Here is a 25,328-nt window from a genome sequence, read left to right on the forward strand (position 1 = left end):
CCTAGGCTGGCATCTGAAAACCTCCCCATTCCTGCACAGTCCCAGTGCGGATCGCACACCGCCTTATCGGCCGAGGCCCCACCCCCTTCCGTCTATTGAAAGCCCCGGTCACCCTGAGAAAGCCCAGGCGCCCTGGCGTGGCCTTTTCCAACTTTATTGCCCGCCAGGAACAGGAAGGAGGGCGGGGTGTTGAGCGCGGCAGATCACCAGGCGTCCCTCCCACCCCCTGGAGCTCGCCGGCCGGATCCGGCCATCGGGTACGGGCTCGGGGTGGGCACGCCTGGGACCCTCAGTCCACCACGAACACACACGCACACTCACTCACACGGACTAATAAATACGGCCCGGACGGCGCGGCCGCCCAGCCAGCCGCCCTTGTCCGTCGGGGCCCGAAAGGCTGCGCTTCCTTTCCTGGCAAAGGGTCACGGCGGCCCCTACTGGTCGCGTCGGGTCCGGTCCTCCCGAGCGCAGGCCCAAAGCGGCGATCCGGCGCGGCGGCGAGAAAGGCTGCGGTCTGGGCGGACCGGGAGGGACGAAGGCGTCTGGGCCCGCGTGGCCTCAGCTCAGCACGCAGCGTTCGCGCCGGCCCAGCTGCCGGCTCAGCTTGCGGCGCCGCTGCTCCAGGCCGCGCTCCAGGCGCTCATCCTCCTCCAGGGCGCTGGGAGGGAACGGGTTCCGGTCAGCCCCAGCAGCGTCAGGGCCCACACGCTGGCCGCCGCCCGGGGCCGAGACCGAGCACTCCTCCTTGACCTCCCCCACAGCGCCTCCCCAACTCCCGGAGCATCCCGGCCCCACTCACGTCCGCTCCTTCTGGTCCAGGTTCCGGACCAGCTCGTCTCTCTGGTTCACCAGCGACACCAGCTCCTCCAGCAAGAGTTGCTCTCGGCGCTGCTGCGCAGCCGTTTTCAGCCAGTCTGCGAGCAGAGGAGGCTGAGGGTCAGGAGGCGCCAGCCCCTGTCCCGTCCTGGTCCCCGGTCCCACGGCCCCATCTCCCACCTTCAATGGCCAGCATCGCCCGTAGCTCCCGGCTCAGCAGCTCAAATCTCCGCTCCAAGTCCTGCTCTTCGATGCTGGGGGGTGGGGTGCCAGGTCAGGGAAAGGGGAATGGCCGGGAGTGTCCAGGGTTCTGACCACTCCCTGGCCCCCACCCCACCTCACCATCAGTTCCCACAAAGCCATAGGCAGGCAGAGCTATACCCCAGTCCCCGCTTGGAATTATCTCCTTCGTTTCTGTTTTGTTTTTTTTTTTTTTTTAAGCGGCATATAGGATTTTAGTTCCCCCACCAGGGATATGGAACCTGCACACCTTAGAGGAAGCAGGGAGTCTTAACCACTGGACGGCCAGGGAAGTACCTCTTCTGTTTCAACTGTTCCCCATCATATTGTCTCCTCCCCCCACCCCACCCCTTTTTAAAAAATAAGAAACAACTCAGAATTGTTTGGATGAATATTATTCATAAATGGCAAATATTAGATTAAAATTTATTCTGAAAAATGACCCAAGATGCAAAAAGGAGGCAAAACCACCTTCACCATGCAGGACTATAAAGGCAATGATGCCCGGGGAATTGCTTCTGACCCCACTCAGGAACTCAGCTCAGCTGTCTCTAGGCCTCAGTGTTCCTTACTGTAAAGGAACGGGGTCAAACTGGGGCACTCAGCACTGACCTGCCACAGTTTTCTTTGGGCCTCGATTTTCTCATTCATAAAAACAGTATCAATTTAAGAAGTATACACTTTACACAGGAAATTATGAAAAAACATTAAGATGGCTGAGCAATTTCTCAAAAAAAAAAAAAAAAAAAAAAAGGAAGGAAAGAAACCACAACTTTGTGGAAAGAAAAAAGCAGTGAAGAGTTCTAATCAAGGTAATTATGTTTGCATTTGCTCTGCCCAGGTTGACACTAGTGGTAAAAAATCCCTCCTGTCAATGCAGAAGACATAAAAAACATGGGTTCACTCCCTGGATCAGGAAGAACCCCTGGAGCAGGGCATGGCAACCCACTCCAGTATTCTTGCCTTGAGAATCCCATGGACAGAGGAGCCTGGCAGGCTACAGTCCATGGGGTCAAAAAGAGTCAAACAGGACAGAAGCAACTTAGCACGCACACACTGCTCTGCCAGCCCTGGGTGGGCAGAGGCAGGGCCTGAATGGGGAGGACCAGCACTCACAGCAGCTGCAGCTGATCCTGCCTCCGGATGAGAGCGTTCTTCTTGTTGACCAGAGTGAACCACTCTTGGATCAGTACCTCCTCCTGCAGCCTGTCGGTACCTGAATCAGGCCAGGACAGTCACCAGGCCAGCCCCTGACCCCTATGTCAGGAGCAGGGAGGTGGCGGCAGGGGGTGGGGTGGGGGGTTTGGGCGTGGTTTCCCTTGAGTATCCCAGAAACCAGAGCTGTGTGCCTCCAGCAAGCTGCTTCCGGGCTGCAGGCCTCAGCGTGCCCAGCTGTAAATGGGGATGGTGACCCCAGCCTCCGTCCTCCCAACTCCTCCCAGGGTCAGAAAGAGCTGCAGAGCAGGCCAGATGCGGTGGCATGTGCTGGCGAGTGGACTCCGGACGCCTGTCCCACCTGACTCCATCAGGCTCCTTAGCTGCTTCTCCACCTCGGCTGCCCGCCCATCTATCTGCCTCTGTTCCTGTTCCAAGGCCTGAAGCTCTGCGCACACGTACTGACTTGTGTCCTGGAACCGTTGCTGGGGTGCAAAGCGGGGGCAAGGGACAGGGTGGGTTTGGCCCAAGCCCTGCCTAGGAAGCCCACCCATCAGCTCCTCCCACTCCCACTTCCCACCCATCACTCCTCCCTCCTTACCAGCCCAGAATCCTCCCCTGGGCTTGGGGGCGGTTCTTCCGCTGCAGGAGTCCCACCTGCGGAGAGAGACCAGGCTGAGGGACCCCACAACTGACAGCTGCCTCCAGAGGGGCCCCAGCTCAGGATCTGTGAGCTGGCTGAGTTGAGCTGAGTCACCACCCCTTCAAAGCTACTCACCAGAGGGCTGCTGTGGGGCTGAGGCTGCGGGAAGGCCAGGAGCAGGGCTGGGGTCAGGGCTTGTGCCTTCCTGTGGAGGAAGAGGCCAGTAAGGGCTTGGAGGGGCTCCCCTGACAGCAGGCCCAAGGGCCACTCACATGGGGAGGGGGAACCTCCCTGCCCCAGTAGCTTCTCAGTCCAGCACGCACAGAACCCCACCTCCACCCCTTGTGGAGAAGCGCCTCCTAGAGCGAAGGCCGTGGCCTTCACCACCCCGGGCCCTGTGGTCGGGCCAGTCCACTTCCGCTGGCCGAGCCTCCTAGTCCCCGTTCCTGGGGCCCCACAGGGCTTTTGTGAGTTGGAGGTGAAAGGCTGTGAGGGGTGCAGCTGGGGCCTCTCCTTCCCCCTCCTGCCCCCTCCTCCGTGGAGCTGTCTCAGGCCTCCTCAGACTCCGTCACCTAGCGCCAGCATCTCCGATCATGGCTGGGGCCCCACACAGGCTGAACATGGCCATTATGAGCCAGCGCCTCCAACTCCCGGCCAAAACAGGTTCCTCTCCCACCTTCTCAATCCCCACACCTGAAGGATGTGTCACATGACCGTCAGTACAGAACAGATGGCAGGACCGACCGATTTTAGCCCGGAAGGGCAGCTGGCCCCTCAGGTGCCCTGCCCCAGCAACTTGCTGGCACTGTCAGCCCTGGGGGCCCCCAACTTTCAGCTCAGCTGATAGCCTGGCCCCCTCGAGGGCTCCTGCTCTGGCCACCTTTCCAAGTCACAAGGTGAGGAGAAAGCGCTGAGCCAACCCGCTGTCCACCCGACCCGGCACCTCTCTGAGACGTAGCCCTGGAAGTGCCCTGCTCAAGGGATATCCTCTCTGGCCTGGGTAGGTGGCAGCCTCCTTACCAGCCGCCCCCTCCCTGCCACACACCCTGCCTGCTGACCTTACCCTCAGGCCACAGCTGAGGGGGGTCTCCCTAAACCTTCACCCCGATAGTGTCAGTCTCCTCACTCGCCTTCTCAGTCCCCAGTCTCGCTGCCAAGGCCTGTTGGCAGTTCCAACAGTAACTCCTACTGCCCCGAACCCCATCCGGACACCATGCGCCAGCCCCAGGGGTGGACTTTCACTTCCCCAAATCGTTTCCTCAGTCTGGAGCAGCCTCTCTCTTGGGCGGCTGGATGTCAACTCTCCCTTCATGACCCAGCTCAGCCCCACCTCCTCTAGAGGCTCCTTCACCCGCCTTCTTCCTCCCTCCCTGACTTTCATGCCTCCTGAAGCCTCCTCAAACCCCAGCACGGCCCCCAGGGCCTCTCCCATTACAGCTCCAACGCCGCTCCCACCCCACCATGGCTGCTGGCTACTCCTGTCTCCTTAGGCAGAGGCTGGGGTCAGGAGGACACACTCAGGGCACAGCACGTAACAGTAATGGCAGGCTGTGCATTAAGCATCTGTGTGTTGGATGCTGTGGGTGCCCTGACTCATTTCATCTTCCCATCAGTGCTGTGAGGCAGGGACCCTTACCTTCCCCATTTTACAGATGAGGAAACTAAGGGTCAGAGATGACACTCAAACAGGGCCTGGCTTGGGCCCCACTGTCAATCCAACAGTCTGTTCCCAGGCTTGGCCACCAATTTGCTGTCTGCCTCTGGGCCAGTCATACCCACCTGGCCTGTTTGTGTCCTTGTACGTAAAGGACATACAAGCCCCAGGGGGGTTGCAGGGCTCCAGACCGGCATGTGAGGAAAAAACACAGTTCCCCCATTTTTTTTTGACAACACCCTGCAGTGGTCCCTTAAAACCACTTTGCAAAAAAACTTTCATGTCTTTGCTTCTCATCTTCAGGAAAAGAGAACAGAGATGTGGCTTGTCCAAGGTCACGCAGCCAGTGCAGACTGCTGGGCCCAGTAGAGGGCGCCATTGGAGAGTTCCGACTCAGTGGACCTGGGGGTTCACACCCAGAACCAACTCCCTTTACACTTCACATCCGAGCCTCGACATTCCTACTTGCAAAACGGGGTATCAGTTGCCCCCCCAGAAGGGGAACTGTAGGAGTCGATGAGGAGTCGATGATGTGGAGCAGGGCAGGCCAGGCAGGAAGCAAGTGCTCAACCAACAGGGCAGGCAGAGGCGGGCAAGTGGAGAAACCCCAACCTCAGCAGCAACTGAGCTTACTCACAGCTGCTCTGATGGGAATTCCAGCACTTCCTCACGTCTGACCCAAATTCCCCTTTCTGCAGTCTCCTGTGTGGCCCCCTCCTCCAGAAAGCCCTTGCAGAGCCACACCAGAGGCACTCGGGCCTCCTGGCTTCAGCCTTGCCCCAGCTTCAAGCTGCCTGACTTCATCCTATCCAGGGGCAGGCCCTTCCTCCTCTACAGCATACACAGGGTGGGGGATGGGAGTGGCCAAGAAGGAAGCGGGCCCCTGCAGCCCCAAATATCTCCTGTGGGACAAGGGCTGGAGGGGGGCCCTGGCTTGGAAGGACCAGACACTGGGACTTGGGCCCAGAAAAATCGAGCTTTCCTTTTTTCTTTTTCCACTGCTCATGGATGTGTATTTTAATAAGAATAATTGTGTCCAAATACAACAGGAGTTTTTCATCTCTCAAGTACAATGTAACAGAGCCTTCCCTTTTAAGATATAAAGAGCCATTGACGCACACTGAGGGGGCTTTGGCCACAGGCCAACACAGCCCAGGATAGCTGTCCAGCACAGCTCCTCTGGGTGTTTCTGATGCTCTCCCTGTTTCTCATTCATAGGGTCAATGCTGCACCTCCGACCCCACACTCAGGGCTCCTGCTCTCCAGGCCAGCCTCATCACTGCCCACGGGAGGTGACCTTACAGGAGGTGACTTACGGAAGGTGACTGGCAGTTCCCTAAGTAAGACCCAAGCTTTCCTGCAACCACATGTTTACTTGTGAGGTCCCACCTCTTGAGAACCACCCCTCGGATTCTTCACCTGGGAAAAGCTGCCCATTTTATTAGCCTGGCTCAAGTGGCTGCTTCTTCCAAAAAGTCTTTCCCAGTTTGTTCCCTCTTTTCCTTAGAACTCAGGGGTCATCCCTGGGCAGCTGAAGGCTTGAAGCAGCCTGACAGAGCTGCCCCTGCTGTCCAGGATGGTGCTGCTGGAGAGTCCAGGGCCTGGACGTTGGCAGCTGTGAGTCCCTGAGCAAACCCTTGACCCCTCTGGAACAGTCTCCCTTTTAGCGTAGTGACCACAAGACTCCCTGGTGGCTCAGTTGGTAAAGAATCCTCCTGCAAGGCAGGAGACCCGGGTTCCATCCCTGAGTTGAGAAGATCCCCTGGAGAAGGGAATGGCAACCCACTCCAGCAATCTTGCCTGGGAAATCTCGGACAGAGGAGTCTGGCAGGTTACAGTCCATGGGGTAACAAACAGTCAAACACAACTGAGCAACCAAACCACCACTGCAAGACACCCTGGGAAGCTGACCTGAGACCTGCAAGGGATGGGGGGAACATGGGCACCCACCAGGGTCTCCCATCTCCAACTTTCCCTCATCAGAATAGAGAGGAAACTGGTCTCCAGCGTCTGGAGTTAAAGATCCAAGTCGGAGAGTCTTGGAGCAGGGAGGCCCTGGAGAGCTCCCTTGAGTACAGAAACCCTGTTCCCAGCTTACAGGGCACCTCCAGCCAAAGAAATGCCCCAGTCCACTTGACAGTTGATGAAGAGCCTGCGCTGAGTGCTGACTCCCGGAGCCTTCTGGGAACTTCCTATTACAGCCTGACTCCACTGAGTGACATCCCAAGGCTGGCAGCAAAAGTCAGCGGCTCCGGGCCGGGCGGGCCTTGGGCACGGGCGCCCCTGTTGAGGAGCTCGCAGGGGACTCCTCCGTGGCACCGGTGCCTCGGCGTCCAGCAGAGGCCGGTCGCCCCTCACCCCCGCGCCGCCTCGCTCTCCCGACCCCGCGCCGCTGGAGGGCACTCACCGCCGCTGCTCCCGCCGCTCCCGAGTCGGGCTCGTCCCCGGAGAAGGAGCTGCTGTTCCGGAGCCGCGAGCGCCTCTTCTTCAGCAGGTCCGCGTCGCGCACGTGCGAAAAGGAGCCGTGCGCGCGGGGCGGGGGCACCGGCCCGGCCTCCGCGTTGACCGACGGCCGTCGCAGCCTCACGCCGCCTGTGGCGCCCGGGGTCCCCACCCCGTTCACCAGCCCTTCTGCCGGGGGCACGGACGCCCGGACTCCGGGGCCGTCGGCCGAGGCCTCGGTGGAGCGCGCCTCCTGGGCGGCTACGGCCCCGCGGTCCTTGGAGGCCGCCTCGGGGGCCGCCCCGTCCATGCGGGTCGCGGCCTCCTGGGGCTGCTGGGGCGCCTCGGCCCGGTGCTCACGCAGCCGCTGCGCCAGGCCCCCGGTGTCCAGGTCGTCGGGCGGGCTCGGCTGGGCGCTGGCCACGCGGTACGTGCCCGCGCCGCCGCCGCCCTCCAGCTGCACCAGCTGCAGCTCCTGCCCCGTGCAGAAGGCGCGGATCTGGCACAGGTAGGTCATGACGATCAGCTTGTCGGGCACCGACAGCAGCACCATATCCGCCGGCTCCAGCAGCCGCGACACGCCCAGGGCCGCGAAGCCATCGAAGGCCTAAGGAGCATGCGGGAGGGTTACCCAGCGACGCGGCCGCCCCGCCCCGGCCCGCCGCGGGGGTCCCCGCGACTGGCACGCCCGGGTTTGCCCGCAGCGCCCTCACCCTCCTATTGGGAGAAATCTAGCAACAGGATCCGCCCCCGCGTTACCCAGCAACAGCACACCAAAAGGGTGGTTTCAGGGAAAACCATCTGGTGGAAATATGCTTTAAAAAAAAAATAACTAAACTCAGAAAAACGAACAGTTTAAAGACCAAAAGGGTTAAGTGGCAGAACCTCCAAAAGCCAGTGCTGGGGGCCTGAAGCCCACAGATTACTCTCCTACACACAGATAGGATCCCAGATCTCAGCTTGGGCCTAGCCGGGGAGCACCAGGCCTGCCCCTTCTCACCTGCTTGTTGTTCTGTTTGATGTTCAGGGGATCAAGGGAGGCAAAGTCTCTGCAGGGAGAGCACTGATCAGAGGCTGGATTCCCACCACCCTCCCCTCCTCCGCAGGCTTCCCCATTCACTGCCACCCCCTCCAGCCACTCACATCTTGTCTGGGTAGAATCGATGCAGGATGGCACAGAAGGCCAAACCATTGCGCCAGGACGTGGTGAAGTTGGTGATGCGCACGCCGCGGTAGCCGGCAGTGACTTCCTGGCACCACTCCAGCAGGGATTGGCTGAAGCTGACCTGGGCAGGTGGTGCCTGGGGACACAGGGATGGGCTCAGGTAATGCGGAGGTGGGACCTGCGCCCTCTGCCCCTTGGGCACAAAACAGCTCCAGCTCTGGGTCTGCAGGAATCACCGCACACCACTGGCCAGGGCCTTAGCATCAGGCAAAGGGTTTCCAGCTCCAAGGTTATCTCTCAAGGTCACCTAAAAGGTCAGTGGCCCCCAGGCAAGAACAGAAGTCACCAGCAGCCACACCTCCAGGTCAGCCTAGAAAATCAGCTTTGGCGGGGGTGGGGGTCCTACTCCATGCAGCCCAGGGAAGACAGGGTTGGGGAGCCAGGGCATCCTGAGAGGGGAGGAGGCGAGGGGCTCCTGGAAGCTGAGCCCCTGTCCCACCCCACCCCAGTCGGCCAGGTGGGTCCATGCAGAGCCGCCGTTCGTTCAGCCCAGGTTAGTGGGAAGCAGCAGACTGGGCCCTCGGCGGCCCCCATTCCTACCTGGCTGCCCGGCAGCCTCCTGTCCTCTTCAGGCTCCTCTGGGGAAGAGGCCCCGGAGGGCCTGGACACCCCAGCCCCTGCCCCACTGGCCACCTGCACCTCCATCAGGCTGGCCTCTGGGAGGTTTCCCTCAGCTTCTTTTCCCTTCTCGGCTCCTGAGACCCCAGCCTCTGCTTCCTGGGCCTCAAAAATACCAGATGGGTTCTCTGAAGCCCCTGAAACTTCCATCTCTGCTTCCCTGGCCCCCCAAACCCCAGACTTGGCCTCTGAAACCCCCCAAATCCCAGTATCCGCCTCCTGGCCCCTTGAAACTGTAGTTTCTGCCTCTGTTCCCTGGGATTCTAAAACTTCATGCTTTACGACTGGGACCCCTAAAGCCTCATATTTGAGGGTCTCCCCAAGTCCAGTCTCTGCCTCCTGGACCCCGGAAGTCCGAGCCTTTCCCTTCTCAGCCTCTAAAACTGTAGTTTCTGTCTGTTGATTCCCTAGTCCCTCAGCCTCTGCCATTCCAGCCTCTGACCCTGAGAACCCTGAATCTCCCACCTCTGTCTCCTGGGTCCTCAGGGTCTCAGCCTCCATCTCTGGGGCCCCTGAACCCCCAGCTTCGATCTCCTGGATCCCCAGTATCTCAGCTTCTGCTACCTCAGTCTCTGTCCCTGGGACCCCTGAACTCCCTACCTCTGTCTCCTGGCTCCCTGTTATCTTGGATTTTATCTCTGAGACCCCTGAACATCCCACTTCTGTGTCCTGGGCCCCAAGTATTTCAGACTCTGCTGTCTCAGCTTCCCTTCTCAGTATCCCTGAGCACCCAGATATCTCCTGGGTCCCTAACATCTTAATTTCCAACATCCCAGTCTTTGTCCTCAGAACTCCTGAACCCCCAGCCTCTGTTGCCTGGGTCCCCAGTTCCTTACACTCTGCCATCCCACTCTCTGTCCCTGAGGCTCCTGAAATGCTTACCCCTGTTTTCTGGGTCCCTAGATCCTCAGACTCTGCCATCTCAGCAGCCTCTGACTCCAGGACCCCTGATCTCACTGCCTCTGTCTCCTGGGTCCCCAAGGTCTTCGCTTCTGCCGCCTCAGACACTATCTCTGGGGACCCTGAGATCTCCTGGGTTCCCAATAACTCTGACTCTGCCACCCCAGGTTCTGTTCCCAGGACGCTCGAATCCCCAGTTTCTACCTCCCAGACCCTCAGATCCCTGGACATCACCCCTTGTTCAGCTGCTGGTGGGGCCCCCTCGTACCGGCTCACCTGGGGCCCAGCGCTTGGTGCTCCAGCAGAGGGCCCCTGCTCCAGGCCTGTCCCCCCAACACCAGGGGCTCCGCCCCTCACCTCTGCACACTCTCTCTCCTGGCCTGCAGCAGCCCTGGCCACCTTGAGGTCACCAAGATGCCCAGAATGCCCCACAGGCTCTTCTGGTGTTGGGCTCAGGACTGTGGGAGCTTCATCCCTGGTCTTGACCCCTGTCCTCCCCTGAGAGCCCCTTGGAGGAGCCTCAGGAGTACCCTTGAATCTTGCCTCAGATGTCACCTCTGTGGCCTCTGGTCCCTTAGTGTCCACAGGTTTCACCTTTGACCTCTGCTCCACATCCACGTGATCGATCTCTAAACTCTCTTCAGCCTCCCCAGCTCTGACCACTGACCTCTGACTGTTCACCTCTCTGACTCCTGGCCCATGCCCAGTGTCCACCCCACTAGCCTCTGCCCTGTCTCCAGCGCCCCCCTCCTCAACCTTGGGTTTCTGCCCTTCCAAAGAGTTGCTGGAGTCTCTGTTCTCAATTCCTGGGCCCAGCCCAGCTCCCTGGGCCTCTGTCCCTTCCTGAGGGCTTGCCCGCGCCTGGGTCTCCACAGCAGAATCCACTCCTGCCGGGGGAGCCCCGGAGGCTTTGGGGGCCTCATCCTCTCCTTGGTGGACTGGGGGCCAGGGGGCATCAGAGCCTTTCTGGAGCCGAGGGGCTGGAGTGGGGGCCATGTCCTGGCCTGGCTGTCTTGAGGGCCTGCGGAGAGAGCAGAGAAGGATGCACTGCAGGAGCTCAGTTGTCCCCCCATCCCAGCTTCCCTCCCCACCTGCCAGACTCCTGGGACCCTGGAAAGGCACGTTGACTCGGGGTGTACAACTTCTGAAGAGCAGACGGGTGAGAGGGGCTGGAGCTGATTCTAAAGCTCACCTTGTCTCTGGCAGGGTTCCGGGGGGCCTTGAGGCCTTGAGCCCCACCTGGCCCCCTGCTACAGTAGCTGGTTCTGAGCCCTGGCCCCGGGAGGCCCTGGCTGGGGGCGCAGGGGCACTCACAGGGGCTGGGCTGGTATCCTCAGCACTAGAAGGGCTGGCAGCTGCAGGGAGGAGGAAGGGAGAGGATGCTGAGGCTTGGGACCTGGGACTGGAAGTCACAGTCCCCCCCGCCCCGGGCCCGCCCCAACCCCAGCCTGGGCCTCACCTGCCTGCCGGGGCTGCAATCGGCCCTCTTCCTCCTCCTCACAGAGTGTCTTCAGCTCCCGAGGGGTCTCTGGGGGTGGGGTGTTGGGGGCACGGTCAGCACCAGGAAGGGCCCTGCAGGTCTGACCCCCCTCCTTCCCCCAACTAGAATGCTGGGCCTACCTGGGAAATGCCCCAGCCTCAGGGCACCGCCCCGGCCTAGGAGAAGAGACAGGCCCACAGATGCAGAGAAAAAGAGAGAGAAATGGACAGACAGAAAAAAAAAAAAAAGCCTTAACAACCAAAAGAGAGGGACGAGGTTGTGTGGTGAGGGGTGGAAAGCCCAGACCGCAGGCCCTCTCTGTGCTTTTGGCCCAGCTGTCTCCCAGCAGGTTTGTGGGCAGGTGCACACTCAGGGTGAGAAGAGGGCAGGGGCACGGCGGCGGGGGGCACTGGGAACCCATCTTGCAGGACACTCAGGGCTGCTGGGCAGGCTGGGATCCCTGGCAGCAGTGAGCTCCCTCCACTGGCCCTGCCCCAAAACAGCAAGAGGATTTTTGGCCTGGGTGATCCCCCACCCTCTCGAGGTCTTGGTGATCTCAACCTCCAGCTGGGAGCCCACCTGGCTGGGGCACACGTGTCCGTGCCTCCAGGGCTCCTGGACCATTGGCCTCCTCCTCATCGCTCTCGGCAAAGTCATCCAAGTTGCCCACGTCACTAGGTTTCATGCTCATGAGGCTCGCAAGGCTCTGCATGTCATCATCCCTGCGGATTGGAGACCAGGGGTAAGGGCTGGCGTCAGAGGTTGTGGACTAGGACCCAGGAGGGCGGGCAGGCACTCACGTGGCACGGCCCTCCCGCAGCAGCACCCCGGACAGAGTGAGGCTTAGCTCGGCCTGTACCACCTTCACCGACTTGGGCTTCAGCCGCAGCCGCAGCGGGACCTGGGTAGGCACGGGCCCTGCGTGGCGGGCCAGGTCCACCTCGGCCGTGGCCAGCACCTTCCGCTGCCCCTTGGACTCCTGGGGGCAGGGGAAGGAGCATCAGTGCTGCCCCAGAGTCCCCGAGACCCCAGGCTCCCGCCCACCCCGGCCACTCACATTCTCAATGATGAACGTCCACTCTTTGGCCTCATACTGATCCACATGGGGGTCCTGCGGAGGAGGGGCACCAGTGAGTACAGGGGCTGCTGGGTTGGGGGCAGGGCAGGGAGGAGAGCTTGCGCTAGTTCAGGAGGAGGTGTTTGTTTGGGGCCTTCAGACAGGCTGGCCCCTCCTGGCAGGTATGCACTTCAGCTCCTGATCCCAGCTCTCCCTCACGCGGTGGGTAAGTGCCACCTCCTCCAAGGAGACTTCCTGGGCCACTCAGGCTGGGTAGGCCCCCTGCCATGATTCTTGGTCTCACCCTCTGTTCTTTTCTATTTGGATGGATAACCCATCTCCCGTGGCCCCTGGGGTTGCAATCGCCCGCTCACTGCCCCTCTGTGCAGGAGGGCTAGAGACTCACCCGGTACAGGGTCACAGAGATGTCCACATTCTCAGGTACCATCCACACCACGGTGCCCCGGTATGGGTTCTGGATGCCCGGCTGCCAGCTGTGGGCCTACAGGAGCCATTTGAGTCCTCCCTCCATCCTAACGCTCCCCTTCACTCCTTGTCCTCGTCTCCAACCTTGACCCCATCTTTTACTCTCTTCGATAGATTCTGATCTGAATCCAACTCCAGTCCCCCAACAGCCCTCCCCCACTCGCCCCATCCCCCAACTGGCCCCACCCCCAATCTGGACCCCCAGCTGACATCCTCCCCACCTTGGAGCAGATGCGTCGGTTCCGCCGGGTCCACACTACCACCAGCTTATCCGGTTGCCTGGGAGGCGAGGGGCGGGGGAGAGGGGGCCACTCAGTCAGGCCCACCCAGCCTCTCCATCTCTTCCACAGTCTTCCTTCTGCCCGCATCCCCCTCCCCCAGGACAGGGGCTGAACAGCCCCCTTATCTGGGGCCACAAGGAGCAGGGTGGGGCTGCCAAGGCAGGGTGAGGCCTGGGCCAGAGGGCAAAGGCCTGTGGGTTAACAAGGATTATGAAGAAAGTCATACAGAGAGACGGGCACATACAGGGACAAAGACAGCAACCCAACAAGGACCTGTAAGACACAGACTCTGAGACAGCGGAAGAGACAAACTTGGAGTAAAAGGAGTCCATTCACTCACAAATATCTGGAGAGTGCACACTATAACCCCAGTCCACGCCAAGGAGAGCCCAGACCCTGCTGGAGCAGGAAATGGGTCGTGTGAGGGCCTGGAGAAGGCAGGCTCCAGGCAGAGGGGACGGCAAGTGCCAGGGTCCGAGGATGGGGGTAGGTGTAGGGTCGGGTAGGGGGGCAGAGGCTGGGAAACAGAGAGGCATAGGGTCAGCTTGTCATTGGATACCCTCCCAGGACCTTCCACGCCCAGCCCTTCTCTTTGCAGGGACCCCCATTCCCACAAGGGACATCAGGGGGGACTTCTAGAAGGTGACATCTGAACAGCATAAGCTGGGGCAGAGGCAAAGAGATGCGGGGGGACAGAGACAAAGCCAGAGGAGAGAGTCACCAGGCACGTGGCTGGGCCTGGGAGGGAGGGGCCGAGTGCTGCCCAAGAGGGTGGGGAGGGCTCGGGGGTCATCAGGCAGAGGGGGCAACACAAGAGCCCTCCGTGCCTGCACCCAGTCCCGTGCCAGGACGCTCAGGTTCACCCAGCTCACAGACCCTCTGGAGGCTGAGCCAGGATAACTGGTTCTCCAGTCATCTTCAGGGGATGCTGAGACCAGAGAGCTTAGGGGCCGGGCAAGGGCACACACCCGAGTCTAGTGGCCCTCCTGCACCCGACACTGCAGGCCTCAGCCAAGGGCAGCCATGGGGCCTTCCCAGAAAGGGGAAGCGGACTGTGGGAGCCTGGGGAGGGCGGGGCCTGGTCGGGCAGCCTGACTCAGGTGGGGCACACCCTCCCGGGGAGCTGTGACCCGGGCAGGGGCAGCTTCCTAGCTGGGGCTCCAGGCAAGAAAGTCCAGGAGGCCCTGCCCGCCTGTTGTGACTCAGACACACTGACACTGCGCACACCCTCAGCCAGCTCTCTGCCATAATGCCCAGCATCCCCCTGGCTTCACCCAGGATGCTGGGGCAGAAGACAGAAGCCACAGGTCAGAGTTCAAGTCCCAGCCCGGTGCTGTGTTACCTCAGCCAGCTCCTGGGCCTTTCTGGGCCTCACTGAATGGTGTGAACCACACTCTGGCTGGCCCGGTTAAGACCAGGGATTGTCAGCCGCCCAAGGGACCCCAGGCCTCCTGCTCACTCCCCTGCCTTTGGACCCTCCGGTCCCTTCCTGTCCCTCCTCTTGGGAGCCTAAATTTAGCCCCGCCTGGCTGGGTGAGGCCCCCACAGCTGTGCTCTAATCCAGCCAAGGGAAGCTGACACCAAGGAGCACGTATATTTAGGGTGTGACGCAGGGGCCCGGGCAGCTGCGGGTGGGGGCATGTGAACCAGACGCCCCCAGGCTCTTTGGTAGTCCAGGTCAGGGTCCTGCATCCCCTGACACATCTCCCCCCAGCCCACCACCTTGCCTTCTCCAGGCTCTCTCCTCTGGGACCCACAACCTCTTAAACCCTCGGGCCCCTTTAAGCTACTGCTTGCCTCCCTCCTCATCACTCCCAGCGCTCAGTTTCCCCTTTTAAGGATATTATGGAAATGAGTCCAGCCGCCCAGGGCCCACTCCAGCTGAAGGGGCGGGTGGTTCCTCTGGTTCAACAAACAGGCAGGGGAGGAGAGGGCACCATCCTTGTTCTGAGCTGTACTGAGGTCATGGAGTTGGTTGTCCCAGGCCCTCCACCCGCGGATCTGAAAACTTGCCCCGTTTTCTGATGTTCCACCTTGAACCACCCCTCTGGCCAGAAATATGAGGCCTCCCTTTCCCCAGCTCTGAGCGCAGCTAAGAAAAGTGTGGGCCCACACAGATCCTCAGGCCTGGAACTCCTGACCTCCACTCCCCAAAGGCTGCCCACAGTCCCCCAACTCTGGGGATCCCCCCGAGTCGCCAGGACCCTTCTCTGTGTCTGGGTCCCCAGGGCCCTGGCTGGAGTGGGCGGTCTCTTTGGCCACTGGACGGAGGTCAGGGTTCTCAGGCCCCCGGATGGGGTCCCAGCCAGTCTGGGGAGTCCCCCAGGCTTCCCTCCCACTCACCATTTCTTGGTGCACTCCACCACCAGCTCGTGGTAACAGGCCACAAACTGGAATTTGGCGGCCCGCTTGCCCACGCGCTGCAAGCGCTTCCACACCGAGGTCATGGCCCCGCCGCCTCTGCCGCCCGCTCCTCAGACCCGGGACTCCCGCTAGTCCGCGACCGCTGGCCCGGCCCAGGTCCCCATGGCCTCCAGGATCCTATCCGCGCCGCCCGCCCCGTCCGTGCGGAGGGGTCCGAGGCGCAGGATCGGGGGCCGCTCTTTCCGCCGCCGCCGCTGCGGGGGCCCGCCGGTGATCTGGCCGCCTCGGCGGGGTCGTCTGGGGCGCGTCGGGTCGCTGGAGCGCTGAGCGGCGAGCGCGCCGTTTCCTGGAGCCGCACCCCCGTCGGAAGGCGGGCGGGGCTCCGGCGGGAGGCGGGGGCCGGGGCCGGAGCGCGGGGGCGGGGCGGCCCGGCTTCCGGGGCCTCGCGCGGGAGGGAGAGCGGGGTCTAGGGGGACGTCTAGACCGCAGCGTCCGCCTGTTGCGAGCTGAGGCGGTGAGGAGGCGCGGGCGGGGTAAGGGGGCGCGCGGGCCGGGGCAGGGGGCCACCAGCAATTGGTGCCGCCCGCGAAAGCGCTGCCCAGCCGCCTCCCTTCCTGCCCGCAGCCCTGCGAGGTACGTACTGGTGGCCCCATTTCACAGGCTGGGGAAATAGAGACCAGAAAGGAGAAGAGACGTGAAGGGTCTCAGTGCGCTGAGCCAGAGCCAGCTGGGGAGAGACTCCTGTTGCGACCCACGTGTTAACCAGAGGAGGAAGGAGCAGGGTCAGGGGCCAACCCCAGTGGCCCTACGGTGAGCAGCACCCACTTGCCAGCCTCCAGACCTGGCTCTCCAGCTGTCAAGTGGGAAGGCAGTCCCAAAACCCCACAAGCAGCTGACCTCCACAAGTGTGTGACCTTGGGCAAAGTACCAACGCTCTGAGCCTCAGTTTTTACCTCTGCAAAATAGGGATAATTATAGTTGCACCTTTTACAACATCATTGAGAATGAAACCTTGGAAAGCATTTAGTGTGGAACCTGGCTGATTTTTGCCAGGTCTTAGTAAATGAAATCCGTTATCGTGGAGAGTAAAAGTGTGTATTTACTCTCCCTCCCCTGGAAAGCCTGCCTCGGGGCGTTAACCGCTGCGTTCACACCTAGATTAGAGCCCTTATCGCCAGCCCGCCTGCTGGGTCGTGAACCGCTGCAGGTGTCAGGCCGAGTTAGGAGAGAGCCGTAGAGCAGCACACTGGCCTGTTCCCTCTCTGTCAGTTCAAACGCTCTGCTAGGTTTGTGAATGGACAGAAGCCTGGTCCTTGATAAATGCTCGGTCTGAACAGGACGTCTGACTGCCAGGAGTGTCAGCTGAGTTCTCTCCAGGGCGCAAGTGACTGTGCAGCGGACGTGGGGACAGGCAGCCAGCCGGTAAGCCTAACTGCGCAACTTCGAGGTCCTCTCCTCTTTGTTTCAGGAAGTTGTGGGGTATTGTGTGCGCGAAAGCCTTAGCACCCACCACTCGCAAATGTGCAGACTTAACTGGGGGACGAGGTAAAGAAGCTGACACCCCGGTTTAGCTGCCAGACCCAGCCTTGTGGCTCTCCACTGTAAAAGAAAGCCTTTTATGTACAACTCTAAAGGTCTCAGGTGCTGTAGAGGGGGAGCCAGGCAGAGAATGGGGGTGTTTGGCCGCTGGGAATATGTCTCAGGCATGGAAACCCAGAGCCCCATCACCCCTCCAGGGCTTGCCTGGACTCTAGGGGGGCCTCGGGCACTGGGGCTCCATCCCTTTCTGCCTCTGCAACTCTTTCCTCCCGCCCACTGGTCACTCGTTCCCGGCCCTTCCAGGAGGCGCTTTCCCCTCTCACGCCCAGGGCCCCTCGGCCCGGCCCGCCTGCCCGGGCCCACCCATTTCCTGTGCCGCTTCAACTCCGCCCCAACTTGGGGTGGAAAGTTTCTCTCCTCGAGATGGGCGGCTGCTTCTCCTTCCTTCCCGGCCGGCCAGGAAAGCCCAAAGCGAGTGGGTAGGCTGGTTGGGCTCCAGGCCTCCAGCCAGAGGGGGGAAGTGACTCGGCCGCAATCACACAACCGCGAGACCACGCCGAGCCAGCTTGGAACGAAGGGCTGGCAACTCTGCCCGGGGAGCGACGTTTCGCACCCGGCCGCAGCCGAGCCTCTTCAAACTCGGGTTCTCGGGCGCCACCCGCTGGCGGAGCGCGGGGCAGCATCTGTCAGAATCACCGCTATCTTCCCGCCCCAGAGCCAAGCAGTCAGAACACACCAATGCTGAGACAGTATTTATTTATCTATGAGCCAAAGAGGCTGACCCCTAAACTTAAATATCCAGCACGGAGCCTTGGCCCTCCTGACCTTGGATGGTGCAGGAATGGGTCCTGGAGAGCCCCTGTCTAGGGCAGTGGAACCCAGGGGCCAGAGGTGGGATGCCCCTGAGCCAGCAGCTGCCAACAGCAGCGAAGGTGAAGAGACAGGAGCCAGGCCACTCAATCCCAGTCCCAGAGATGCCAAGGGAAGTGCTTTGGACCCCACTGCCAGACTGAAGGTCAGCCACGCTGGAGGTCCCACAGGTGGGACAAGTGGAGGACCAGTGCCATGGGCAGAGGCTACAGCCCAGGTACCCGCCGCAGTGCCAGCTAACCCAAGACACGAGAAGGTAGGCATCTTTGCCTCCGTGGGGCCCAGACCTTGCCCTCCTGTGAGGTGAGGTGGTATGGGGGAAAGCAGGCACTATAGTCTGAGTACTTGCTGAGGGGTGAGTTTCTGAGCCTTTTTCATGGGTGCATGCCCCCACCCTCCCAGCTCTCAGAGGCTGATGTGGAAGGCATCCTGCAGCCACTGGTCCCGGACATTGTGTGTCTGGGGCACAGTGAGGGGTGGCGGGTCTGGGGGCAGGCTAGCATCTGGAGGCTCCTCGTCATCAGACAGGCCAGCGTCAGGTGGGTAGGAGCTGTCTGAGTGCAGGGAGGACGACAGGTCCTGGCACAGGCTCAAGTCTTGGCACAGGTGCTTATAGTCCTGGATCGACTCATACAGGCCCCACAGCTGGCACAGCAGGGACATGTCCAGCTGCCGCAGGCCCACCTGCAAAAGACTGAAAGTGGGCTGGGGTTGCAGTGCCAGCCACCCCTCCGCCCAAGCCAATCTTCCCAAGCACAGGTTTCTGTGGACAGCTTTGAATCTTTAGGCAAGTCAGTAACCCCTATCTGCAAGACAGGGACAAGACAGCAGAATGGAAAGAAATAACACTAGTAAAGCATTTAAAAATATATGGTAACTATTGCCAATAAACATAGCTGTAATTATTACCGTATCCCCTCTGACCCAGCTGGCTTCTGTCGTTCCTCTAGACCCAGACCGCGTTGCCTGTGGACCCCGCCCCGCCCGCGCCTGGACTCTAGCTTGGTGGCTGCCCCGTCGCCCCCCAACGCCTAGCTGACCGAGGCCCAGCTACTCACCATTTCCTTGCGCAGCGCCGCTAGCGCCGAGTCGAGGTTGACAGGGCGACGCGAGCCAGGAGGACCCGCGGCAGTTCCCGCGCTGGCGGCGCCGGTGGCTTGGCGGGGCCCGTCCGGGACGCGGGCGGCTCGGCTCAGCTCATCGTGGATGCGGCTGCGCTGACTGTAGACGCGCTCTAGCTCCCTCCACGAGCCCCCGCTCGCGTTGAGAAGACCGCTGAGGCCGCGCGGTAACGGCGGGAGACCAGCCAGGGCGCAGCCCGCGCCGTTCGGCGCCTCGGCAGAGGGCAGCCCATTCATGGCCGGGCGGGTACCAGAGGATGATGCCGCCTCTTTTTCTCCAACGCTCCGCCCGGGCCGCCGCCCGCAGGCCCCGTACCCCGTGGCCCCGCCAGCAGAGCCCAGCCGCCGCCCGCAGGCCGCGCTTTGTTCCCACCCGGACTCCTCCGACTCCGCCCCTGCCCCACCCCCTCCGCCTGGGCGGGGCCTGTCTTAAAAGGGCAACGGCTCTGTGCGACCACGTTGCCCCAGGAGACCAGCGAACAGGGCATTGGCCACCGATAGAAGCGAAGCAGGCAAAAAGGAGGAGGGAAGAGGTTAAAAGCGGAGGGTGCGGTTCCTCCCCCTCCCCAACACTGTTTGTTTATTCTGGCCAATTACAACTCTCAAGGAAAAGGATCTAAAAGGGATGGGGTGTGGTCAGGAGACAGGTTAAGACCATCCTTGATCCCTACCTGACTACATCCTGTCAGTATCTGAGTACCTGGTCTGGGCCTGAGGTGGGACAGGATGCTTGTCTGGATGCTTGGGGGAAGAAAGGGAAGCTACCGAGGGGACTGGAACCCCAAATCTCTCTCAAGGGTGGGGAACAGGCTGGATGGCTGGGGAGGTTCCAGGATTCCTTCAGAGATCCACGCCTCCTGTTTCTGCTTTTGAGGTTGGGGCCTCCTCACCAGAAAAAAAAAAAAAAAATAGCACATAGTCCTCTGCCACCTCATCCTTTGAGTGGGGATACTGAGCAGAAACAAGCCCCACTCATTTCTCAGGGCATCAAGGAGACCACACTGTGATACCATGAAAGACCAAAAGTAGGGAAAAGACGAGTGGAGCTGGGACTTGCATGCACACTCAGAACCAAAAAAAGAACAAACCACACAAAAGGAACAGCTGTTTTTCTACAGGGTTTTTCTCAGGAGGGGTTTTTTAGTGTTGCAGCTGCTGCAGACTACGCAGGGCTTCAGCACACGCCCGGATAAGGCTACACAGCTGGATGCTAGTCTCCAGGGAGGTGCTAGAGCCCAGCTCAGCTGAGGCCCAGGTCAGCTTCTGCAGGAGAGCCTCCTGTGTGCAGGCCACCACATCTGCATTTGGAAGCACAGCAGGAGGGGGTGGCCCCTGGACTGCCTTAAGCCCTGCCGCGGCTCCCTCACAGTGTTCCGGACGGGGTACTGGGGGCTGAGGTGCAGGCCGAGAGCTCAAGGGGGGCTCCGAGGCAGAGGCCAGCTGGTGCTCCCGAGCTTGGGAGAGGGCAGCCTGCGCATTCAGAGCTAAAAAAGGAGAAAGCCAGTGGAATGATCAGGATATACCTAGCCCCACCTCAGCCCTGAGACACTTCCCTACCCTTCACTGTTCTGTACTTGAGATGTATTCTCTGCCCCAGTACAGGGGAACACATCCATTTTCTTTTTTGTATCAGAGGTATTTACGCCCTTGCTCAAACAGCATAAGGCCTTCTCTCATCAGAACTATGCCTAATAAGCTCAGGCTCTGGTGTCTGGCACACAGTAGGTGCTTAGTGCTCTTACTGAATGAATGGTCCTTTCTAGGAGAAAGGAGAAGGCAACTCACCCTTGCCCCACCCACAAATACCACTCTCACCTCCCAACTACTGTTCCTGAGCCTCTATCACTAAGCACCCTCGACCCCTCACCCGGGTTATCTTTATCCACGTCTGAGTCGAGCTCCTGACAAGCCACGCAGTAGATTTTCCGCTGTTTGTCTTGGAGAAGGATCGTCTAGGGCCCAGAAAGCACAGGGAGCAGGGGTGAGACGGGCGATGGGGTTCAGAGGGGAGAGATGGGGAAAGGGCCGTGTGGCCTGGTCCGCGGCCCCATACTGGATCCCACGTCCCGAGTTATCTCCTCACCCCGCAGTCAGCGCAGGTCTCGCCCAGCATGCGGTAACCACGCAGCAGGTAGTCGCCCATGAGCCGGGAGATGCGATCCTGTCGCTCCCGCCGCGCTTGCAGCACCTTCGTCTCCGCTTCGGTCGGGGGCTCCCAGGAGAAGTCGTCGACTTCTGGGGGAAGAGAGGCACAAGGGGCCGGAAGGTCTTGCTGAAGCAAGGTGCCGCCCGAACCGCGAAGCCACAGGCCCCCGCAATCCATGTCCTCACCAGCGCCGTTTAGGGCCATGTTGCCGTTGTCGCCGCTAGACTCACCGGAAGTGACGCACAAGCAGCGCGCCTTCTGCTTGCCCCGCCTTTCCCTGTCGGGCCGAGAGTGAGGGCGGAAATGACGCTATCTCTGCTCTTCCGACGTCGCGATGCCCAGAGTGGGGCGTGTCTCCTGCAGTCTGGACCCTGTCCCACTGGCACGCCCCTCGGTGGGATTCTGTGGACAAAAACTTTTCGACTGGCTGGGCGTCAGGAGGGGCGTCTCCGTGATAATGCCACTCAGGTCTCTGGACCCGAAAGTGACAGTACAGGGTCTCTCTTCCCGCCGCAGTTGGAGGGGATCGCTTGGCTTGAGAAATCTCCGCTGGCCTCCGCCTGCCTGGTGTTTCCCTTTCCGCACTGGCAGGATCCGGGACAGGCGGGGCGGTTGGCATCATCACAACACCACTCTTGATAATAACAAACGGCCCCTTCCGCGTGCGTGGAGCCTCCTCGGGCCTCACTCGTTCGCCATTCAACTGGGAAAGCAGTCCAGGCAACGAAAGTTCTCCCCGTCAGTTGTTCAGTCTCCAAGTCGTGTCCGACTCTTTAGGACCCCAGGGACTGCAGCACGCTAGGCTCCCCTGTCCTTCACTATCTCCCAGAGTTTTCTGAAACTCATGTCCATTGAGTCAGTGATGCCGTCCAACCATCTCATGCTCTGTTGCCCGCTTCTCCTTTTGCCTTCAATATTTTCCCGGCGTCAGGGTCTTTTCGAATGAGTCAACTTTTTGCATCAGGTGGCCAAAGTACTGGAGCTTCAGCATCAATTCTTCCAATGAATATTCAGGGTTGATTTCCTTTAGGATTAAATGGTTTGATCTCCTTGCTGTCCAAAGGACCACAGTTCAAAAGCATCAATTCCGCGCTTAGCCTTTTTTATGGTCCAACTCTCATATCCCTACGTGACTATGGAAAAACCATAGCTTTGACTACACCTACGGACCTTTGTCTGCAAAGTCTGTACCTTTCAGCTTATTTCAAGACCCCTCCCCTTCTGCATGTTCGGTGTTCCAGTGTGCCCACCCCACTACCCCCTCCATCCCCATCCAAAGGCCTGGGACTGATGCAAAGTCAGCACCTAAGCAGGTTTTTTTATTTTGTTGAAGTTGGCACACTCAAGAAGCCAGCTGATGGAGGCGGGGGTCGGGTGGGATGGTGGTGGCAATCGCTGTGCTGGGCATGTGCTGTTTCGGTCCCAGCCGCATGCTGGAGAGTAGGGGTTAGGGGTTAGGGGTTTGTTATGCATGCCTGTGACCCTTATGGGGGTTCCCAGGTGGTAAAGTGGTAAAGAATCTTTAGGCAACACAGGGGAGAGTGGATTCGATCTCTGCTTGCCGCTGCTGCTAAGTCGTTTCAGTTGTGTCTGACTCAGTGAGACCCCATAGACGGCAGCCCACCAGGCTCCCCCGTCCCTGGGATTCTCCAGGCAAGAACACTGGAGTGGGTTACCATTTCCTTCTCCGATGCATGAAAGTGAAAAATGAAAGTCAAGTCGCTCAGTCGTGTCCGACTGCATGGACTGTATAGCCTACCAGGCTCCTCCGTCCATGGGAGTTTCCAGGCAAGAGTACTAGAGTGGGGTGCCATTGCCTTCTCCAGGATTCGGTCTCTAGGTGGGGTAAATCCCCTAAAGGAGGAAATGACAATCCACTCCAGGATTCTTGCCTGAAAAATCCCACGGACAGAAGAGCCTGGTAAACTACAGCCTGTGGGGTTGCAAAGAGTCAGACATGACAGCACGCACATGACCGTCATGCTCTTCTTGAGTGGGTTGCTGTTAAAATAACTCGGGCTTCCTAAACATTGGCCCCAGTGGGGTTTTTTGTTTGGTTTCTCCTCTCTTTTTTACCCCATACACATTCTCTCCCTTAGTAGGTTTGGAGAAGCCAGGTGGAGCAGGCAGTAGTCCCCCTGATGTGCAGCCTGCAGTGCCTCAAGGCTGTATTCCAGGGAAGTGGAGGCACAAGGACTTAGATTCCCACTTCAGCAGCCTGTCTCTGACTGGCAGAACGTGCTTTCATAGTTTTACCTGCAGCTAGTATGGCCTCCTCGTGGCCCCATCTTCCTCCTACAGAGACTCCCTGGACCTTCCATTTTTGGACACTTGCTGCCTCCTGCTTCCTTGGAGGGCCCTGGGCCTCGAGTCACTCTGTCCAACTACCAGCAGGCTCTTGGGCAGCAGTGTACCTGACTCAGGGCCTGACACCAGGTTGGTTCTGCCAAACTGACTAGAGGGACTCCTGGACTCTAGCCTATAGGCACAGTCCCTCCAGGTCCTTACTATCTTCAGCTCTCAGCTCCTCCTTACCCCCAGATTCCTCGATGCATCCTTCTGTGTCATCATAATGACCGATATCCACTTGACAGCTTATCCTACCAGGCCTCAACTAAGACCCTTACATTCATCTTCCCATTTACTCCCTTTAATTTATTCCTCATGACAACTCCTCTCTCCTGGGTGGGGTTGAGGAGTAGAAACAGCTCACAGAAATTCACTACTGCTATGGACAAAAACAAATAGATGAACCACTAGAACTTCGCTGGCTCACTTGGGAGATGAGGGGTAGGGCAAGTGATACTTGGTAAGATAGAATGGCAACAGCTGGGCCATCTTACAGCTCAGCCCTTTCTATAGGCTATCTGCCAATCTTAAATCCATTCTGAGATGACAACACAAGGTCTCAGCTCCTCCATCCCCACCCCGCACCCCGCAGTGGGTCCTGGCTGCTATAAGGGAGCTTTGTCCCTCTTAGGGGAATTTCCTCGAGACAGACAAACTCCCATAGCAAACTAGAGATGAGGCAGTGATTACTGCTTGGGCTCGTATTGTTTGAGTTTATAGTACTGACTGCTACAGGTGACACAAAGAAATCTAGATAAATTCTCGTGATCAGCTCCCGCTGGAAAACTCTCCTAGTCCTTCTATTAAAACAAGGCAGAAATAACACGTTATTATGAGAATGGGACAGAAATACCCCCTATTAAGGCAGTCTCCTTTAAAAGAAAAATCACAGCTGTCAAGCCCAAGTCCTGACAGACATCTATAAAACACTCTTGCCAACAACAGCAGAGTCATATTCTTAAATATACTTGGAACATTCTCCAGGATAGACTGTAGGTTAGACCATAAAACAAGTCTTAATACACTTATTTTAAAATTTTATTTGTTTATTCAGCTGTGTTAGGTCTTAGCTGTGGCACATGGGATCTTTCATTGTGGCCTCAGACTCTCCAGTTGTGTGTGGCTTAGTTGCTCTGCAGCATGTGGGACCTTAGTCCCCTGACCAGGGATCAAACCTGAGCCCCTGCACTGCAAGGCAGACTCTTATCCACTCGACCACCAGGGATGTCCCTGAAAACACTTTTTAAAAGGGTGAAAATCATACAAAATATGTTCTCAGATCACACTGGAATGAAATTAGCAATCAATAACAAGGAAATTTGGGAAATTCACAAATATGTGGACATTAACACCCTCTTGAATAACTAATGGGTCAGAGAAGAAATCACACAGGAAGTTAGAAACTACTTTGAGATTAATGAAAACACAGCGTACCCAAACTTGTGAGCTAGAGCCACAGCAGTGCTTAGAGGTAAATTTATAGTTGTGTGTTACTTTTTTTTCTTCTTTTTTTCTTTTGGCTGCACTGTAGGGCTCATATGATCTTAATTCTCCAACCCAGGATTGAACCTCAAACCCGAGGCTTCAGCAATGAGAGCAGCAAGTCCTAACCACTGGACCGCCAGGGAATTCCCTGTACATTCTTATATTTAAAAGAAAAAAAAGTCTCAAGTCAGTAATGTAATCTACTACCTTAAGAAACTAGAAAAAGTAGAGCAAACTAAATCCAAAGAAAACAGAAGGAAAGCTAGAAAAAAGATTCAGTTCAGTTCAGTCCCTCAGTCGTGTCCGACTCTTTGCGACCCCATGAATCGCAGCACGCCAGGCCTCCCTGTCCATCACCAACTCCCGGAGTTCACCCAGACTCATGTCCATCGAGTCAGTGATGCCATCCAGCCATCTCATCCTCTGTCGTCCCCTTCTCCTCTTGCCCCCAATCCCT

General features: G+C 59.0%; 3 protein-coding genes and 1 long non-coding RNA gene across 29 annotated transcripts; 1 reads left to right on the forward strand and 3 right to left on the reverse strand.

Moving 5' to 3' along the window:
• Window positions 1-138: 138 nt before the first annotated feature.
• Window positions 139-15,733, reverse strand: EHBP1L1 (EH domain binding protein 1 like 1). Of its 23 annotated transcripts, none has more exons than XM_086384864.1 (21): window positions 15,341-15,733; window positions 12,938-12,995; window positions 12,637-12,732; window positions 12,231-12,284; window positions 11,974-12,152; window positions 11,753-11,895; window positions 11,314-11,349; window positions 11,153-11,221; window positions 10,886-11,048; window positions 10,450-10,714; window positions 8,716-8,892; window positions 8,094-8,251; window positions 7,951-7,999; window positions 6,916-7,557; window positions 2,990-3,059; window positions 2,813-2,868; window positions 2,573-2,696; window positions 2,173-2,272; window positions 997-1,070; window positions 800-914; window positions 139-658 (listed from the first exon to the last, which is right to left on the reverse strand). In XM_086384864.1, the coding sequence occupies exons 1-21, from the start codon at window positions 15,442-15,444 to the stop codon at window positions 559-561; spliced, it is 2,832 nt and encodes a 943-aa protein (XP_086240990.1). In that variant the 5' UTR covers window positions 15,445-15,733; the 3' UTR covers window positions 139-558. The 23 variants fall into 23 exon arrangements, with proteins under 23 accessions (XP_086240990.1, XP_086240989.1, XP_086240984.1 ...); XM_086384863.1 differs by having other exon boundaries at window positions 8,716-8,898; XM_086384858.1 differs by having other exon boundaries at window positions 9,970-10,714.
• A 42-nt stretch (window positions 15,734-15,775) lies between these two features.
• LOC147341883 (uncharacterized) lies at window positions 15,776-20,007 on the forward strand. The gene is made up of 3 exons (XR_015157950.1): window positions 15,776-15,994; window positions 16,699-16,783; window positions 18,721-20,007. It is a non-coding gene; the product is annotated as an uncharacterized LOC147341883 (long non-coding RNA).
• Window positions 17,640-19,272, reverse strand: FAM89B (family with sequence similarity 89 member B). Of its 2 annotated transcripts, none has more exons than XM_086384891.1 (2): window positions 18,829-19,272; window positions 17,640-18,454 (listed from the first exon to the last, which is right to left on the reverse strand). In XM_086384891.1, the coding sequence occupies exons 1-2, from the start codon at window positions 19,126-19,128 to the stop codon at window positions 18,176-18,178; spliced, it is 579 nt and encodes a 192-aa protein (XP_086241017.1). In that variant the 5' UTR covers window positions 19,129-19,272; the 3' UTR covers window positions 17,640-18,175. The 2 variants fall into 2 exon arrangements, with proteins under 2 accessions (XP_086241017.1, XP_086241018.1); XM_086384892.1 differs by having other exon boundaries at window positions 17,640-18,464.
• On the reverse strand, window positions 19,997-21,784 carry ZNRD2 (zinc ribbon domain containing 2). 3 transcript variants are annotated; one of them, XM_086384890.1, is made up of 4 exons: window positions 21,268-21,784; window positions 20,975-21,126; window positions 20,759-20,843; window positions 19,997-20,375 (listed from the first exon to the last, which is right to left on the reverse strand). In XM_086384890.1, exons 2-4 carry the CDS (start codon window positions 21,032-21,034, stop codon window positions 20,032-20,034), a joined length of 489 nt encoding a protein of 162 aa, XP_086241016.1. In that variant the 5' UTR covers window positions 21,035-21,126; window positions 21,268-21,784; the 3' UTR covers window positions 19,997-20,031. The 3 variants fall into 3 exon arrangements, with proteins under 3 accessions (XP_086241016.1, XP_086241013.1, XP_086241012.1); XM_086384887.1 differs by having other exon boundaries at window positions 21,223-21,274; XM_086384886.1 differs by having other exon boundaries at window positions 20,975-21,274.
• Window positions 21,785-25,328: the final 3,544 nt, after the last annotated feature.

This window comes from Bos grunniens, chromosome 29, assembly GCF_055505025.1.
Source record: "Bos grunniens cultivar Pamir isolate PY7600 chromosome 29, Bosgru_T2T1.0, whole genome shotgun sequence".
NCBI lineage: Eukaryota > Metazoa > Chordata > Mammalia > Artiodactyla > Bovidae > Bos > Bos grunniens.

Excerpts from the sequence above, each read along its gene's own strand:
- EHBP1L1 (XM_086384853.1), bottom strand. The coding sequence starts at position 15,444 with ATGACCTCGGTGTGGAAGCGCTTGCAGCGCGTGGGCAAGCGGGCCGCC. Across the intron at positions 12,285-12,636 it reads TCTCTGTGACCCTGTACCGG|GACCCCCATGTGGATCAGTA; the intron begins GTGAGTCTCTAG and ends CCTCCTCCGCAG. Across the intron at positions 659-799 it reads CTGGACCAGAAGGAGCGGAC|CGCCCTGGAGGAGGATGAGC; the intron begins GTGAGTGGGGCC and ends GTTCCCTCCCAG.
- FAM89B (XM_086384891.1), bottom strand. The coding sequence starts at position 19,128 with ATGAATGGGCTGCCCTCTGCCGAGGCGCCGAACGGCGCGGGCTGCGCC. Across the intron at positions 18,455-18,828 it reads CGGCGCTGCGCAAGGAAATG|GTGGGCCTGCGGCAGCTGGA; the intron begins GTGAGTAGCTGG and ends AGTCTTTTGCAG.
- ZNRD2 (XM_086384886.1), bottom strand. The coding sequence starts at position 21,241 with ATGGCCCTAAACGGCGCTGGTGAGGACATGGATTGCGGGGGCCTGTGG. Across the intron at positions 20,844-20,974 it reads AGACCTGCGCTGACTGCGGG|ACGATCCTTCTCCAAGACAA; the intron begins GTGAGGAGATAA and ends TCTGGGCCCTAG. Across the intron at positions 20,376-20,758 it reads CGTGGATAAAGATAACCCGG|CTCTGAATGCGCAGGCTGCC; the intron begins GTGAGGGGTCGA and ends CTCCTTTTTTAG.